This window comes from Leucopleurus acutus, assembly GCF_964270905.1.
Source record: "Leucopleurus acutus genome assembly, chromosome: 16".
Classification (NCBI taxonomy): domain Eukaryota; kingdom Metazoa; phylum Chordata; class Mammalia; order Artiodactyla; family Delphinidae; genus Leucopleurus; species Leucopleurus acutus.
Genome location: NC_139158.1, coordinates 48,284,548 through 48,301,458, shown reverse-complemented (window position 1 = coordinate 48,301,458; position 16,911 = coordinate 48,284,548). Strand labels below are relative to the sequence as shown.

The 16,911-nt window shown below is 43.7% G+C and overlaps 1 protein-coding gene across 1 annotated transcript in view; it reads left to right on the top strand.

The window, feature by feature from the left end:
* The window catches only part of SPTLC3 (serine palmitoyltransferase long chain base subunit 3), a 125,934-nt gene that overhangs the window by 87,533 nt on the left and 21,490 nt on the right, over positions 1 to 16,911 (top strand). The window contains exon 10 of the mRNA XM_082857724.1: positions 3,238 to 3,364. Within this exon, the coding sequence (XP_082713850.1) occupies positions 3,238 to 3,364 (127 nt within the window). The remainder of the gene's footprint in view (positions 1 to 3,237; positions 3,365 to 16,911) is intronic.

The window sequence follows — 16,911 nt, the reverse complement described above, 5'->3', positions numbered from 1 at the left end:
TACTGTTAACCACCCAATAAGGATGGAGGAAGTGCTGGGCTGAAAAATCTTTGGTTTGATGCCCGGATCTACCAACATGCAATTATGTAACCTTATAGCATTACAAGGGAGCTGGAATAAAGACACTGTAAGAAGTTTTTACATTTTGGACCCCTCCTCCCAACCCATGCTCCCAGTGTTAAGAACCTCTGAGATGGCAATCCATTAACAATAATTGCCAACAGCATCAGGTATTCACTAGGTACCAGATGCTTCTTAAGCACTGTGTATGTATTAACTCATTGCATCCTCACAAGGACCCTGAGGTAAGTATTACCCTTATCTCATTTTTCAGAGGAGACTAAGGCACAGAGAGGCTTAGTAACTTGGCCATGGTCACATATCACTAAGTGGCAGAGCCAGGATTCGAACCCAAGTGATCTAGTCTCCACAGCCTGTCTTGTAACTCTGCGGTCAGAACTCCCTTCAAGGGAACATCCCCTCATCACCTTTTCTTGGAGGCAGTAGCTTCTCCCTCTGCCCCCATTTGACTCCTCCATCCTGTGCTGATTAGGATGCCATCTTTATTACTAATTTTAGCACGTGTCCATGCCTCTCCCCTCCTCTCTCCAAATCTACCCATCCTTCAAGGTCAGATCATCTCCTCAAAACAGATCTTTCCGGACCACATGAGCCCCATGATCCCATTTCCTGCATCCCACCCGTTCCCTCCTCACTGGCTTCCCCAGCATCCTGCTGGAAGGCACCAGCTCTCAGCAGAGAAAGAAAACACCTGCTGCTGCTCACGGAGGATTGTGAAGAGCAGCTTGGCCGCGGCTACTCTGGAAAATGACCGCCTCTCTCTCCCTGACCTCCCGCCACATCCTCCATCGTCAAAGTGAGCTTCCTGGATACCATGTGGCCAGTGCCTTCATTCAGGCCAACGTCACACACATCCTCTTCAGATACAGTGAAAACACTGTTTTTATGAGATTCACTAAACAAAATAATGGACAGAAACTTAATTTTGATTTTAATGTAAGTGGAGAATGGCTGCCAGGGACTAGGCTTTCTATCTTCCGCCTCTTCTTGGGCTCCGGCATTCAGAACATAGCCCAGAGCACATCCTTGTACAGACTTGCTGAATGGAAAGATGGAAGGAGGGAAGAGGCGAGGGGTGGGGAGAGAAGGAGGGGAAGGGAAGGAAGGAAGGAAGGACGAAGGAAGGGAGGAAGGGAGGGAAGAAAGGAGAGAGAAAGGAAGGAAAGAAATACTTAGAAATGGAAAGAAAAAGAATTTGAATGGAGAATTTAAAATTAAAATAACTAAACAGAGGGAACTAAAGATGCAGACCTACTAGAGAATGGGCTTAAGGACACGGGGAGGGGGAAGGGTAAGCTGGGACAAAGTGAGAGAGTGGCATGGATATATATACACTACCAAACGTAAAATAGATAGCTAGTGGGAAGCAGCTGCATAGCACAGGGAGATCAGCTTGGTGCTTTGTGACCACCTAGAGGGGTGGGGTAGGGAGGGTGGGAGGGAGGGAGATGCAAGAGGGAAGAGATATGGGAACATATGTATATGTATAGCTGATTCACTTTGTTATAAAGCAGAAACTAACACACCATTGTAAAGCAATTATACTCCAATAAAGATGTTAAAAAAGAGAGAGCGAGAGGGAACCAGAGTAGAAACGATGGGGATGGAAAAGAAGAGACAAACCAACAAAAAGGAATGAAGAGTGTGAAATGATGGAGAAAGGAAGTCGGGGAAGCAGGAGCTTGGAAGAGGGGATTTAGGATGAAGGACATATTGAAGGAAGCAGGAAGGACAGGATGGAGTTACCTGTTCCCCCTGTGGGCCAGGTAGAGGCATCATGTCACCAACCACCTGTAAGGCAGGCCACTCACTTTACTATGAACGTTTAAGAAAGTTCACAGTAACTTTAGGTACTCTCTACTTACTTACCTATTAACTTTAGTTACTAGTTCATAGGAAGATAAACTATGTACATTTAAAATGCTTGGGTAACGACCCATGGTTGGGAGCAAACACGACACCCATAACCCGAGGGAGAGAAGTGACAGGCGGGCACAGTCCCAGGCGCGGAGGTGGGAGTGGATGTGGCCAGTGAAGGGGAGTTAGGACGAGATGGGCCTGCTCAAAGCAGAGCTCTCCCCAGTTCATCTTCCAGGGAATGATCAGAGTAGATCCTAAGTGGGATCCTAAGCTGTGTCGTTATCCTGGGAGAGAAGGTGGCTGATGCTTTACAGACCCCACTGCTGACGCAGAGCCACTGTGGGCCCACTAGCTTTTCTGCAGGACAACCCCGAGGGTCCTGGGCTATGAGTCAGGAAAGGTGGGCCAATGGATGGTCTGCCTGGCCAGGGCTGAGTGCCCCCAGGTACCAGCTCTGAGTCCCCCACCATCGCTGTAGAATGAGGTGATTGGAGCTTCTTCAGGCTCTCAGCATGCTTACCTGGGACCTCAGGTTTGGCCTCAAGGGTCAGACATGCAGGTGGAGAATCATTCCTACCACTGTACGGGCCAGCATCCTGCAGTGGGTCTGCGCTCCAAACAGGGTTACACAAAAATCCCAACAGTTGTCTCCTGCTCAAGGCACAACTAGAGTTTATCTGGTCCTCACCTCCACACTGGTTTAATTTCTCTCCTCTCCCTCCTGCTGCTCCCTTCCCCTGAAAGTTTTCTTTTTATCTTTGTCTGTCTTCTTTCTTCAAGACAATTCTACTTCCTCACTGGAGCCTCCCTTATCTACTCCCGCTGGTAATATCCCCTCTCCTTCCTCGGCCATCTGGTAGCCCCGCTGCATAAACTAGTCTGCATGTCTTGTTATTTTTCCTGCCATTACTCCTCCATGGGCACAAGCTAATGTAATATGCTCAAGGGCAAAAAACACATCCCGGACTTTTCTTTGGACTCTCCTGAATACTAAACCAGTGCTTGTGTGGGCTAGGTACCCAAACAAATGTCTAGGAAACCACTTTTCCTTTACACATCTGGTTTTGCCTTACAGAACTCCACTCCAGATTTGCAGCATCCCATTGTGGTATACCTTCTAGGTTGTTTAGGGAGAGACTAAGAAGAAGGGATAGAAAAAATAAAGAGTTTGGTGATGCCCATTGAAAATCAGACCACATTCGAGAATCAAATGTCTTGTGCGATGATGGGTGGGGATGGGGCCACTAACACTGAGATTTATTTGCCATCTTTTTGGATTTCCCTCCTGTATTAAAGGACCTTGTGGACTATTTACGGGCTCACTCACATAGCGCGGCTTATGCCACCTCCATGAGCCCCCCGGTAGCAGAGCAAGTCATCAGAGCAATGAAACTCATCATGGGACTAGATGGGACCACGCAAGGTAAGAGGGTCTGCAGCAAGCACATCTCCCGTGAATTCCTTTCCTAGACCTCTCCCTGTGTCCCTTCTGCCCCATCAACCTCCCCCCTTTTCAAATATAAATTTCTGTCTTTTTTTTTTTTCTTTTTTTGGCCGCATCGCGTGCCACGTGGGATCTCAGTTCCCGGACCAGGGATTGAACCCACTCCCCCTGCAGTGGAAGTGCAGAGTCTTAACCACTGGATCTCCAGGGAAGTCCCTATACACCTTTGTCTTAACCAATTTGTAAATCAAGCCATATGCACATCAATAGTACATAATACATAAGAGTACACAGTACATAAATGTACTAGAACTGCCATCAGCACACAAAAAAGCGGAGGATGCTCTTCTAAAGCAATGAAAGCTTTCTCATTCACCTCTTAATGTGATCAGCAAATGTGGATAATTTTGTTTATGAAGCCAAACTTGGTGTGTGTTTGCCTGTGCTTTCTTGGAACTGTCACTTGTGTTTCCCTGGGAACAAACTAGTCAATTTAATATTCGTTTTTTTCAGCCACCCACCCATCTATCTCATCATTCATTCATTCATTCATTCATTCATTCATTACCAGCCAGGAGCTGGGGAGAAGAAAGTCACCACTGCCCATTTAAGACTATATGGACAAAACACTCACAACCATAACCTACCGGCCATTTCTTTGATGTTGGGTCACCACAGCCAAGGTGTGCCACTTTGTTCAACTCAAATGAGCTTAACCTTTTTTTTGAAAAATGGTTTCATCAAAGGATCTTGGAACGCTCCATCTTTCATATACAGTTTATAGAGCTTCTACTATTTATCACAATGGGGAACAGTGATGGCTAGGGCAGTTCTTGCTGTCAGGCAGTCTAGTGAGTGTGTTTGTAGAAGCAGCAAATTACCCTGGCCTCAGACCTGCTCACTGGACTATACAATCCATGTGCCCTGACCCACCTCTCAGCTGATGTGAAACCCTATACTGTCTAGTGCAATGTTCCAAGCCTACTATTTCAGTAGAAATATGGAGAGATCCATCATTTTTCAATTTTATTAAAACAGCAGAATACTTTATTCACATACACATTTTACCCAGAAGCCTACTATATATAAAACAGATTAAAACAGGGCTGGTGCGGATGACGTAGTGTCTCTATGTTCCTCCAAACCAATGGTCCCTGAAGCCATTCCACTGAGCTCCTGTGCTCCTCAGTCACTGGGTTGAAAAGGATAGACTTTTCTTTTTCACTAAAGCAAGAAAAAGGCTTGGAGGGTGACTTTGTTCCTCTATGTAAAATGCAATGATTGACTGACCTTCAGGTCATTTCCAGCCATGTCTTTTGGGTTTTATGATTCTGTGTCTCATTGAATAGTCCGTGTGAAAAAGAAATTCGTCGCAAAACACTGAGCTGATCTCCCTGTGCTATGCTGCTGCTTCCCACTAGCTAACTATTTTACATTTGGTAGTGTATATATGTCGATGCTACTCTCACTTCGCCTCACTTCCCCCTCCCCTTCCCTGTGTCCTTAAGTCCATTCTCTATGTCTACATCTTTATTCCTGCCCTGCCACTAGGTTCATCAGTACCATATATATATATATATATATTTTTAGATTCCATATATATGCATTAGCATGCGGTATTTTTTTTTCTCTTTTGCTTTGCTACGACCTAGAGGGGTGGGATAGGGAGGGTGGGAGGGAGGCTCAGAGGGAGGGAATATGGGGATATATGTATACATATGGTTGATTCACTTTTGTACAACAGAAGCTAACACAGTATTGTGAAGCAATTATACTCCAATAAAGATCTATTAAAAAACAAACAAACAAAAAAAAAGGAAATGCGAATCCAGTCCATCCATGGTGCAATGCTTAAGGGCATAACCTGAAAGCAGCTGCCTGGACTTGACTCCTGGGATACTACTTAACTTGCTGTGGTCTTAGGCAAGTGATTTCACTGATCTGCTCAACCCTGAGCAAGTTACCTGTCTGTGCTTCAGTTCTTCCAGCTGTGGAATAAGGAAAGGGATATTGATGAACTAAGGTTTTTGTGAGAATTAGGTAAAATAAGGCATATAAAATGCTTCATTATGAGTGAAAACAATTCCATCTCTAGTAAGCATTGTATAATTGCTTGCTGCATTACTTGGTATTATTCCTGAGGTGTTCAAGAAGTATTTGGACTATGTCTTGGAGAAACTGTAGGAAGGATTCTTGTGATGCAGGTGAGGTAAAGCTAGATTTCCTTCAAGGTCCTGGATTAGTCAGGATAAGCTAAATTATGCCAGTGTAACAAATAAACCTTGAGAATCTCAAAGACTTACCTGAGTCAAGGTTTACTTCTTGCTCGCAGATCTAATACCAGATCTAATACAAATCGGACATCTCCCTGCACACTTCTTCTCCGTAGGAAGTGACTCAGGCTTCTGCAAGCTTGAGGTTTGGCCATCTCAGCAACTGGCGTCCACAGTCACCATGGTAGAAAGAAAGATCAGCCTGGAAGTGACACATCACCTTGCTTACCATGCATTGGCCAAAACTAGTCACATGGCCCACCTGAATTTGGGGAAATGGTGGTGGTAAACTAAGAGATATGGATATAGATATGAATAAGCAGATATCTTTAAACCTTCTAAAGCTGAAACTCGAAATAGACCTGTCTCCATTCCCACATGAGCTGTCCAGTTTTGTGAAAAAACTGGTCCGGAACCACTGGAACTCTCTCAAAGTCATCTTAATGATCTTCTTGACTATGTGCATTTCTTAATGGAAAACAATTATTTGAGACTAAAGCTAAAATGCCAGTTAAATGAATTGTCCTATGATGACCAGAATTATCCATTGGTCTTATTTTCAAGATGAATAACTAGAAAAAATTTACCCTGAAAATTAGCCTATGTCTTAATAAAGATCACTAATTTCTTAAGCCCTGTAGTGTATATATTATCAGCATCCATTGATTAACATGTCCCCAACTTGACAATTTTTTCCTTCCCACCTCTGGATGGCTTTACCACTTCATCACAGACAGAACTCACTCTGTTTATCTGACCAAAAAGATCTGCAGAAAAGTTACATTTAAAGACATGATCATAAGAACTTTGATACCTATCTATCGTCAGTTTTTCTTCCTCTGAGGGGAGAGAGATTTCCCTTGGTTCTCTCTCTTACCTGGTCATTATTTTTAATCTCCCAGTTAAAGGGTCTCACTTCACCCTTCTTGCCATCTTAAGAGAAAAAAGAAAGAAATGAGAGAAGGATGCGTGTTCAGTCTGTGTTCTCAGAGTCAAGTTAAGGGGAATCAGGGAGAAAGATCGGACAGTTTCTTTTCAAAGGAACTAACAAAAGAAAGTGATAAAAAAGAAAACTGACTGAATCATCAGCCAAGTTTCAGATGGTTCAGCCTGACATGGCTTTTGAAGAATTCAAAAGCACACAGGGAATCATCACGCTGGCCTCATTGACAACAATGCCTGCTTTAAATAAGATAAACAAGTCTGGTTGGGAACGTTGCAGTAACTCACCCCTTTCTGCAAAGACAGAGCAACTCTCAGGGTAAAGTTGCCCAAAGCTCAAAGGGCTGCACTTCATGGAGCCAGAGCTGCCTTACGGGATCTGAGAAAGCACCCCGCTCCGAGCCTTGATCTCCGGCTGCTCCCCTGCCGCTGTGATTGGAGCCTTTCAAGGCTTTGTTTTGGGTTGAGTTTGGGGAGCGGTTGGCCAGATCTGTTGCTTGATGAATGTCTTCACTTTAATCTGCAAGGCAAAGCCATACGCTTCAAAGAAAGGCAGACTACAGGAATAAGGTCAGTGTTCTTTGAAGCCAAGGTTCAAAGATGAAATAGCAGTCCCAGTGAAATGACAATGTTTATGAACACACAGCCACCTTGACTCTGCAGCCAGGCTGCTCGTGGAGTTCATGCACCACAAGCTGAGGGGCTGCAAGCCACCCAGGCCTTCCACAGGCACCGAGGCCCTTCTCGTCTCCTGGCCTGTCACTTCGTGCAGCACAATGAACCCAAAGTGGAGATTTGGTTTCTCCATCCTAATGGAGGTTGGGTGGTCCCCCAGCCAAACCAATGCTGTAAGCCCTTCAAGGGCAAGAGCTGTGTCATGAATTAATGTGGTGTCCCTCTGAGTGCCAAGCCCAGTGCTCAGCTTAATAACTATGCCATGACTCAAGTTCCATCTTGCAGACCCACTCGATTTCAGGTCAGCGTTTATGCTAAACAAGGAGCTTGAAAGGCTCCAAGGTGGAGGGAATGTTTATCTCATAGGACTGGGGGCTGGGAGTCAGTCCCACACCAGTTGTGGCAGCTGAAGGGATGACTCAGTGATGGGGATACCTCAGTGATGAACACCACTTTTGAAGAGGTCCAGAAAGATGGCAGCTCTGTCATTTTCTTCATCGAGACATGGCCCAGGCAGGAGGGTGAGGCCCAAGCGACACCAACCACTCCCCTAAAGAAAGCATCGTCAACAATTGTCTTATTATTTATTTAAATCTTTGATGCATATTTTTCAATTAATAAGTCAACATTCTTTTTGAACCCCAACTCTGGATAACCTTTTACTTCTCAGATAAAATAGAAGTTGTATCGCGTGGAGGGGTTAGGGCGCGTGCTTTGCAGCCAGACTGCATGGGGCCCGGTCCTCGACCCACCACGTGCTCCATGAATGGCAAGTTGCTTACCCTCTGTTAGCTTCAGTTCCTTCATTGTAAACTGGGGTTGTAGGGAGGATTAAGTGATGTGATGTAGATAATGAACTTAGCATGATGCTTGATGCAAAGTAAGCACCCAATAAAGGTGAAAATTACTATTATTTTTAACTCATCTGCTTTCCTTCTCTGATTTTTCCAATAGTTTTTATGCACCCTGGAATCTTCCTGTCTCTCAGGCCTTACACCTACTCCATCAGCAAATCCTGCAGCACTTCCTTTGACATATCCCAGGAATCAGGTCCCTTCTCACCCTCTCCACCATTGCCTCCATCACCTCTCACCTGGATCACTGGAATGATCTCCACTCCCCACTCTTGCCATTTTATGACTTGTTCTCCACACAGAAGCCAAAATTATCTTTTAAAAAAATGTAACCCAGACTATTTCACTCAGAACTTTTCATTGTTTTCCATCTTTCCCAGTGTAAAGTCCAGACTTTGGCCTTCCGGGCTTCGCCTGATGTGGTCTCTTCCATATTTCCCACTACTCTTTCCCTTGCTTGGTCCACTCCAAGTAGCTGGCATACTTGTTTTTCCTAGAACGCAGGGAACAGCTCCCACAAAGGGTCTTTGCACTTGCTGGCCTTTCTAGAACGTCATGTCCAGCCAACACATGCATAGCCCACTCCCTCACTTTCCTCACATCTTTGCTCAAAATCAGCCTTATGAGAGGAGCAGCTGTATCCTTAACTTCACACCTCTTCTTGTCCCTCTAATTCTCCTCACCTTGCTTCAGTCTTAGTAGCATTTATGAGCACCTGACAAATTATACACGTATCTGCTTATTTTCTGGTTTCCCACTAGGATGTAAACTCCAGAACGAGCATTTTGTCTGTCTTGTTCCTGACACCGAGAACAGTGCCTGGCAACGACAAGTTCTCAACAAATATTTGTTGAATCCTTCTCTCTTTCCCTCTTAGCTCAGCAAATAAAGGACCCTTATCTCTTCCACATCTCTGTGCTTGATTCTCTCCCTTCCCACCTTCTAAAGGCACCGGCCCCTTTTCTCAACCAGGAACCTGTTCATCTCCTTTATCGTAAAAATCCTCCCCTCACCCCTTCTGTTTCAATAGCTGTCAACTCGCACACCTTCCATTGCTGCAAATCTTCTCAGAAGAATGGCCGTCTGCCTGCCCCCCTACTGCTCCCTCTCAGCCATCAGCCCTCATCCTCTGCCCATTTCCATGGACTCTGTTCCCTCAGAGGTCGCCGCTGCCCTCTGACCCTGTTAGTCCTCCTCCAGCTGAACTTGACTGACCTTTCCACCTCATCCTCTCTCCTTGAGAACAGTCTTCCCTTAGTTGTGGAAGATGCTGTTCTTTCCTGGTTCTCTTTTATTTATTTGTCTGTTCTTCCTCCCCTTCCCTGCTAGTTCTTCTTCCCATTTGCATTTGCCAGAATTCCATCCTCTGCTCTCTTTACATTCCCCTCTGCACATGTATGCCCCCCTTTTTCTTCTCTGTGATGTAGGAACGTGCTTCTCAAACTTGAGCCTGTATCAGTGTCTCATGGAAAGGTGATGAAAACTTCTCCACTTCAGAACAGACAATAGATCACTCCATTGGCTAAGGCATTACTTATCTGACCAAAATGGCTCTAGGAAAAAGAATCTCTGTGATTTCATCAACTTTTCCTACTGTTACTTCAGTGCTAGGCTGATGGGATAATCACCAACGCTGTGAATCACAAAACCGTTTTTTGCTATCATATACATGGAAATATTTGATTTGTTCATGATTGAGCGGCCAGTAGTGTTTCCCTAGAGAGGAAAAGAGTAGCGGAAATTTACTTACAAGTGAAAATAAATACAGAGTTCCAATTCCTAACATATAATATCCAACTTCAGTAGAATACACCTTCATCTTTGCTAATAAAATCTCCTATGCTTAAACAATAAAGCTAAGAAAAATAGAATTTTCTCTTTTTCTTCAAAGTCACACTTGTCCCTCTTTGCCTGTAAACAGAAGGAGTTTCTGGGTGACAGGGTGGGGGACGTGTCTGGATGTTGTATAGGTAGAGAAAAACTAAAGGTAAATTCAAGATGGAATAATGAATTGTGTTCTTCCTGGAAATAAAGGAATTGGGTATACAGGATCCCCAAAAACTATAGGAATTTGACAGGATGGAATGCAATAGGCTGTTTTTCCTTTTTAATTTAATATATTTTCTGAATATAGTATTCTGGGATTATTGCTACAAAAAGATGACACAAATAGTATTACCATCATCCTTCCTCAATCCTATTAGATATTATCCAAATAATTTCCTCAATTCTCCGCTTTCAATATTCCAATATGGAGACACAGGCTTTGGTGAACTATAGCAGGAAGACCAATAAGAGAAGGATGGGGAAACTGACTAGAAAATTAGAGCTCAGTACCCCAGCCATTGTGCCAGTACAGGAACTTTGCCTCAAGCTGAGCTTCCTTTGCCCTTTAGAAAATCAGAATTGTGATGAGCCCAAGATCTGAGGAGGAAGTATTAAATAGACACGCTCCCCAACAGAGGGCCTCCTCACACTAACTTTGTGAGGTTTTTTTTTTATTTCTTGCATGACTTGAGAGGTATTCAAAACATTCCATCTGTGAAGAAGCTGTTACTTTGGCCCTAGAATTCTGCTTGCACATCTCATGCTGCCTTTGGCGAGACTGAGGAGTGAAGACCCTCAGCTAATGGGATCGTTCTTTTTTCTTCTGAGTATCGGCCTCTGGGGTAGCGAGGCTCTCCATTCCTGAACTGGGGAGGTGATGTCTTTTAAATGTGCATTTGGTTATATAACGGTGTCACTACTTTATGGTGACATTGCCCATTCTAAAATTAAAACTGAGTATTCTGTCCCTTCACTGAAAAATCCCTGGTTCTAGTCCCTGAGAATATCTGAGGGGTTAAAGATCACTGTGGTTTCTGTGCAAAAAGGAACAGCAGTGGAAAAGGGGGGATGCATTCTGTTAGTGGATGAAATTCAGATCATGTTCAAAAACACAGATAAGTCAAAATCAAAGAAAACAATTGGAGTCCTCTCTGATTTCCAGCAGCTTCCACCTTCCCTCATTTTTCACCCCTTGACCACCACCCCTTGTTCCCGACCCTGGACACAGATGCCCTTGTATTTTCTGCTACTCCAGCTCACCTCTCAGAACAGGCTCAGACCCAAACTTGGAGACCAGATGAAATCTGGACTCAGGACAGCTTGGAATGGGGGTTCATGCTGGAGTGACCCTTCTAGCACCTGCCACCAACCCAGAGAGACCATCCCTAACCACCCTTTCTAAAATACCACCCCCTCCCTTGTGGGTGACTCTATCTACTCCCTTATTCTGCACCATTTTCCTTCATAGCACTTACCACCACCTGGAATTATGTACTTGTTTCCTTGGTTATTTTCTGTCTCCCCAGGAGAATACAAATGACATGAGGGCAGGGACACTGTCTCCAACTTCAAACAGTATATGTTGGCTGCATGAATGATCCCATTCAGTGTAAGGTTTGGCCATATCCCAGCAACGATTCATAAGGCATTGGTACCACCGATTGGTATTGCCTCTATCTAGAAGATTCTCATCTCTCCCCACAAACCCACTACACCCATTCTTTATCTCCTGAATCTCTGTTCAGCCTTCTAAGTCCTCTCACAGTGGCCACAGTCAAGAAATAATCCTTCCTTCCTCTGTCTCATGAACTCTTATCTTTGGCTCTTACGTTAGTCACACATACCCTAACCCAGTCCTCCAAATGGGTAGTGATTAATTAATTAATTGTGCCTTAAGCATCAAATATGTGAATGAATGAAAACTAAATGACCGAATTTGGGGCTAAGCAGATTTCCTGGACAAGGCTTGAATTCCAATCACTCTCTATAAACAACTACAATATCATTTCTTTAGAGGTTACTTATGGAATTATTTTGGTTCAAATACTGGAGTCATAATCACTTCCTTGGTAGATATATGCATAAACCAAAATGTAGAGTTCCTTTCCTATTCTTTTGAGAAATGAATGGTGTTACATTATTACATGTGCTAAGGCTTTGTCTAGACACCATCTAATACAGAGGTGAGTAAGGCAGATAATTCAAGCCATTACTACCAAATAGCAGAAGCAAAAATGGAGTTTTTCCTTTAATTATCCAAGCAGTTAGCTGAATGCCTCACTTAAGGTTTCCTAGGGAGACACCATCCAAATCTCATAAATGCATTTGACTCACACAGTAGTCAGCAAAGACTGGGCACCAGCTAATCCTCTCTGTCCGAGTTGAAGTACATTTCCAAGACAGGGGTGAACAGGTGTTCTTAAGCATCCAAAAATGGCATTTTCCACTGAGTATGTTGGAGGGACCTCCTCCCCTCCTCTTTTCCATCTTCATGATGATTTGCACTTAGGGTCTTTTTCAATCAAGAGACTTCACGTTTTCATGACATTATTTGGTGACTAGTAATGAGAGGTTGAAAAAATAAAATTAACACTGAAAAATTAGAGTTTCCCTTTATCAGGGCACCATTTAGCCAATGAAAAGTAAAAGGGCATTAGGATTTTGAATCCTTGAAAACTTTTCATGGTATCTTTCTTACAAGGTCAGTATTAGTTAAGGTTAATTAGTTGTTGTAACAAACTCCAACATATAACACAATAGACACTGTTTTTGTTGCTCATATAGTGCCCCAAATGGGTGTAAACACAGCCTCTTTTCCATCTTGTGGCTCCTCCAACTTATGGCTTCCAAGGTTGCCATCAAAGGGGATCGTGTGTATGAAGTTTTCAGGGGCCATAACTGGAATGGTATGTTTCGTTTCTGCCTACATCCTATTGCTGGGACTCAGTTACAGGAACTTGCCTAACCACAAAGCATCCTGGGAAATGAAGTTAACCGCCTGCCTAGGAGGGGGAAATGGGATTGGTCTTTGCCACAGTCTTTGCCACAGGACTTAACCTCAGCCCAGGACATTCTTTCCCCAGTCTTTCTGATGGACGTATACTGTGGGAAGACATTGTATATTTTAGACAGTTTCCCAATCTTTCTCTATTGACTTAAAAAATAAACTCTTGACCTGGAGTGGAATAAAAGTAGCTCAAGGAAAAAGAAAAACAAAGTCCAAAAGACTGAAGACAAATCTCTTCCTTTTATAGGGACTCTGGGGGCTTCTAGTCTGGCTTTTACATAACCACTTCGGCTTCTTTCTCGTAGAACATAGTCCCAGGCCGTGGCAGGTACTGAGATCATTATCATTATGATGGTCCTCAATTCCCCAATGCTATGTACTTCTTGGAGGCAGAAAATGGACCCTGGGCATAATGCTTCCCCGAAGAAGCTAAAAAGACATGAAATTGGAACAGCTCTGGAAGTCAGACCAGAACAGGAGAGAATGTATATTTTGGAAGTAGTAACACACTCTCAGAAAATCAGGCCATTTTTCTGAAAGAGAGGATGTGATGAGACAGAAAATTATAAATTGCATCAGTATCAGAAAATTATAAATTACAATGGAAAACATACAATTTAAACACATGGACATTTCGGTTCATTATCTGAATCAGATGGGTTTATTTTGAGTCACCCCAACTCTCTTATTCAGCCACACTTTGGTTCTTTTGAGACCATGGACTAAAAGGAGGCTAAGAGGCTTTAAAAAGTATCAAACTTCTGATGTTCATCACATCAGCACCCAGCATGTGACTAATCAAGGTAAACTAGTCACAAGGGAAAACTGAATTCTAAGCGCAGGTAGAAAAATAAAACTAGCAACTTCATATCGAGATTGAATTCATATGAAAATATGATTCTCCTCAACATTGCTTTAAGTATTCCATCTACTTTAGGAAGCACTAAAAGCTGTGTGCTTCTGTTATGTACATGTGGGCAAACGCACTCCACATAATTCATTCTGTACCATATCTGGGATTTTATAAAAACGTTTTCCAAAGGCTTAAATTTCTGTTCTGTATTCAGTTCTTAGGAGAAGGAATTGAATAAAAATGGCAAGGTCTTTCAAATAGCTTCATTCATTTATGAACCTCAATCATTTTTCTTTTCTTTACCCTCTGGAGAGGAAACTGAAGATAAAAGAAAAAAGAGTGAGACTTAAAATATAATGCATTCGCACTGGAAAATACAACCATGCCTCATTTTTAAATTATTTTGTCTGGATTATTTCATTCATCCTGATCATTTGTGAAATTTTATCATGAGATTGGCAGGTGAGGTACTGACCCTGCTTCTAACCCAACATGGACTTGCAGAAAGTGGCCCCCGCACCTTCCAGCTGTGACCTTGGACCTTTGCTCTGGTCCCTGGAACAGGGCACACATATTTTTACACTTGAGTTTGATAGGTTTAAAAAACGGGAGTGACTAACTGGGAAGATTTAATGCTTTGAAGGGGGAAGGAAAGGAGTACACTGGGTGACAGCAGTTCACTCTCCAGAGTGGAATTTTCTCACTTTCCTACTGTTTATATTTGACACGAGATCCATTCACAAACATCTCTTGTAAGATGTTGCTTCTCGGCAGGGCAAGCTCTTTGGGGGCTGCAAACTACACTTATCCATCCAACTATCAAGCTTATCTCGTGGCTGTTCTTACTGATTTACTCTTCACCCAGAATCTCTGTGAGGACGAGACAGTGAGAACCAGAAAGGACTGTGATTAGGGAGATGATACTTGATAATTAGACACGGAGTTTTCAAAGGTCATCTCAGCATCTACCTTGGCATAGAGTTCAGCGAATACAAACTTGACTTCCTCCAAGTTCTTTTCTCCCCCTAAACCCAGCCACACATCATTGGTTCTGTCCCTCTGAAGTCCCTCCATGAATGCAGAGGAGCCCATAGAGAATCCCACCCATAATGGGCCGTCTGAGGCCCCTGGCATCCAAGGCCCATGGCATTGTTGAGGGAGGATCCAGCCGCTGCTTCCTAAATATATTTGCCACTTGCTTACCAGCTGGAGATGCAAAGAGAGGCAGAGAAAGAGACAGAAGGCACGGAGGGCTGCGTTTTCTAAATGGTTTCAAGCCACTGGCCTTTCAACAACAGCTAACGCAGAACAGATGGCTGTGCTATGCTCGGCTGGCTTTCAACTGAGGGGCTGCCTCTGTCCATGATTAATCACCTGTGCTGGGGGGTAAGAAAGTTCTACCTGGTTTTTGTGGGGGGGGGACCTAAGGTTGGGGTCAGCAAGCAAAGTGACAGGTGTTGCCTCTCTGCCCTATTGCTGCTCACGTGCTTGTAGGACCACGCTGCGGGGAAGCGGGTGGGCATCCAATAAACACAGAATTAGCCAACCTGTGGAGCCCCAGCTAGGAGGGGACGTTTGTCTGGTTGTGCAGAAATGGCTTGAAAAACGTTCCACAACGTTCTGTCCCTTCATTTACTTCGCCTTAAGAGTTAGCCAAGCGTAGAATTTTATGGCAGTTCAGTAACTTCTGCACTTGCTTTGAGGCCTTTAAAAGATTTCCCCAGCAAGAGTGTAAAGAGAATCTGTTTGTCTTTTAGATGGCACTGGGGCAAAAGGATAACATGGCCACTTCCTTCCTCCCATCCTACAAACAAGATATCCTTTTACACCATGAGTCCTACAGAAGTTACCTCTTCACTCTTGTTTCCTCTGTGTGGATGGGGTCTGAGATGGGGGAGTTGTGATGCAGCACACATGGAATTCTCTGCTGGTTCAGCCCAACTGGAAAAGAACATGATTCCAGCTGCAGGATCTTTGAGGGTGAAGGGGAGTTACTCTTCCACATTGATCTTTGTTTTCTCCATCACAGGTTCATTTTCAGCTCAACAGCAAAAACCCCAAAAGCGGGGGAGTGTCGTACCCCATACCAACTCTTGTCTGGAGAAGTTTGGGGAGAAAATCAGGTCAGCCACAGCCAGGGAGGATTAAGCAGGTGGATTTGTGGCTGGAGAAGGCCAGCGTGTGCTCTAGGCTAGACAGAATGTATTAGTTCTCTATTTCTACGTCACAGATGACGACAAACTTCGGGCTTCAAATGACATCCGTTTATTATCTCATGGTCTCCTGGGGTCGGGAGTCTGGGAAGTTTCTTCTCTGCTCAGGCCCTGGCAAGGCAGAAATCAAGGTGTCAGCAGCTTTTTTCTGCAGTTCACACTCCTCTCCCAGGCTCACATGTGGTGGTGGCAGAACTCAGTTTCTGGGGGTTGCAGGACTGAAGTCCCTGTTTGCTTGTCAGCTGCCAGCTGGGGCCCCTCTCAGCCCCTGGAGACTTGAATTTCTTACCATGTGACCCCCTCCATCTTCAAAGCCAGCAGTGGAGAATCTCTTTCTTCAGAAAGAACCCAATCCTTTCTAAGAGCTCACGTGATTACGTCTTAAGTACTGGTTAATGTCGCTAAAATGTATTTTGTTTCTGTAAATTAGGACTTTATGTAGTTAGATTTCCAGTGGTCATAGGCTTCAACTTGAATACTGAGAATGAACATTATTATGGTGAATATTTAATTCTGGGGGTTAAGAAAATATCAAAAGGCATGTCCTAGGCACCAAAACAAAAAAACAAAAGAAACTGAGGAGGGTACAGGAACAACCAGATTGGCTGTAGACACCACAGGTCACTTCCATTGATCACAGAGGCCCAGCCTTAGAGGGCAAATCCAAGCAAGTCAGCTCAGTCTTTGGTGAAGACTGGAAATGAATAGTTTTCAATATGTTTTTGAACCACAGAATTTTTTTTTCAAATGAAATGTACGTGGAAGTCCATTTTATACAAATTTTTTAAATTTTACAACACTCTTATAGGACTTATTGTGTGCCAGACACTGTCCAAAGTGCTTAAAATCAAATCCTCATAACAGTATGAAATGGGCATCCTT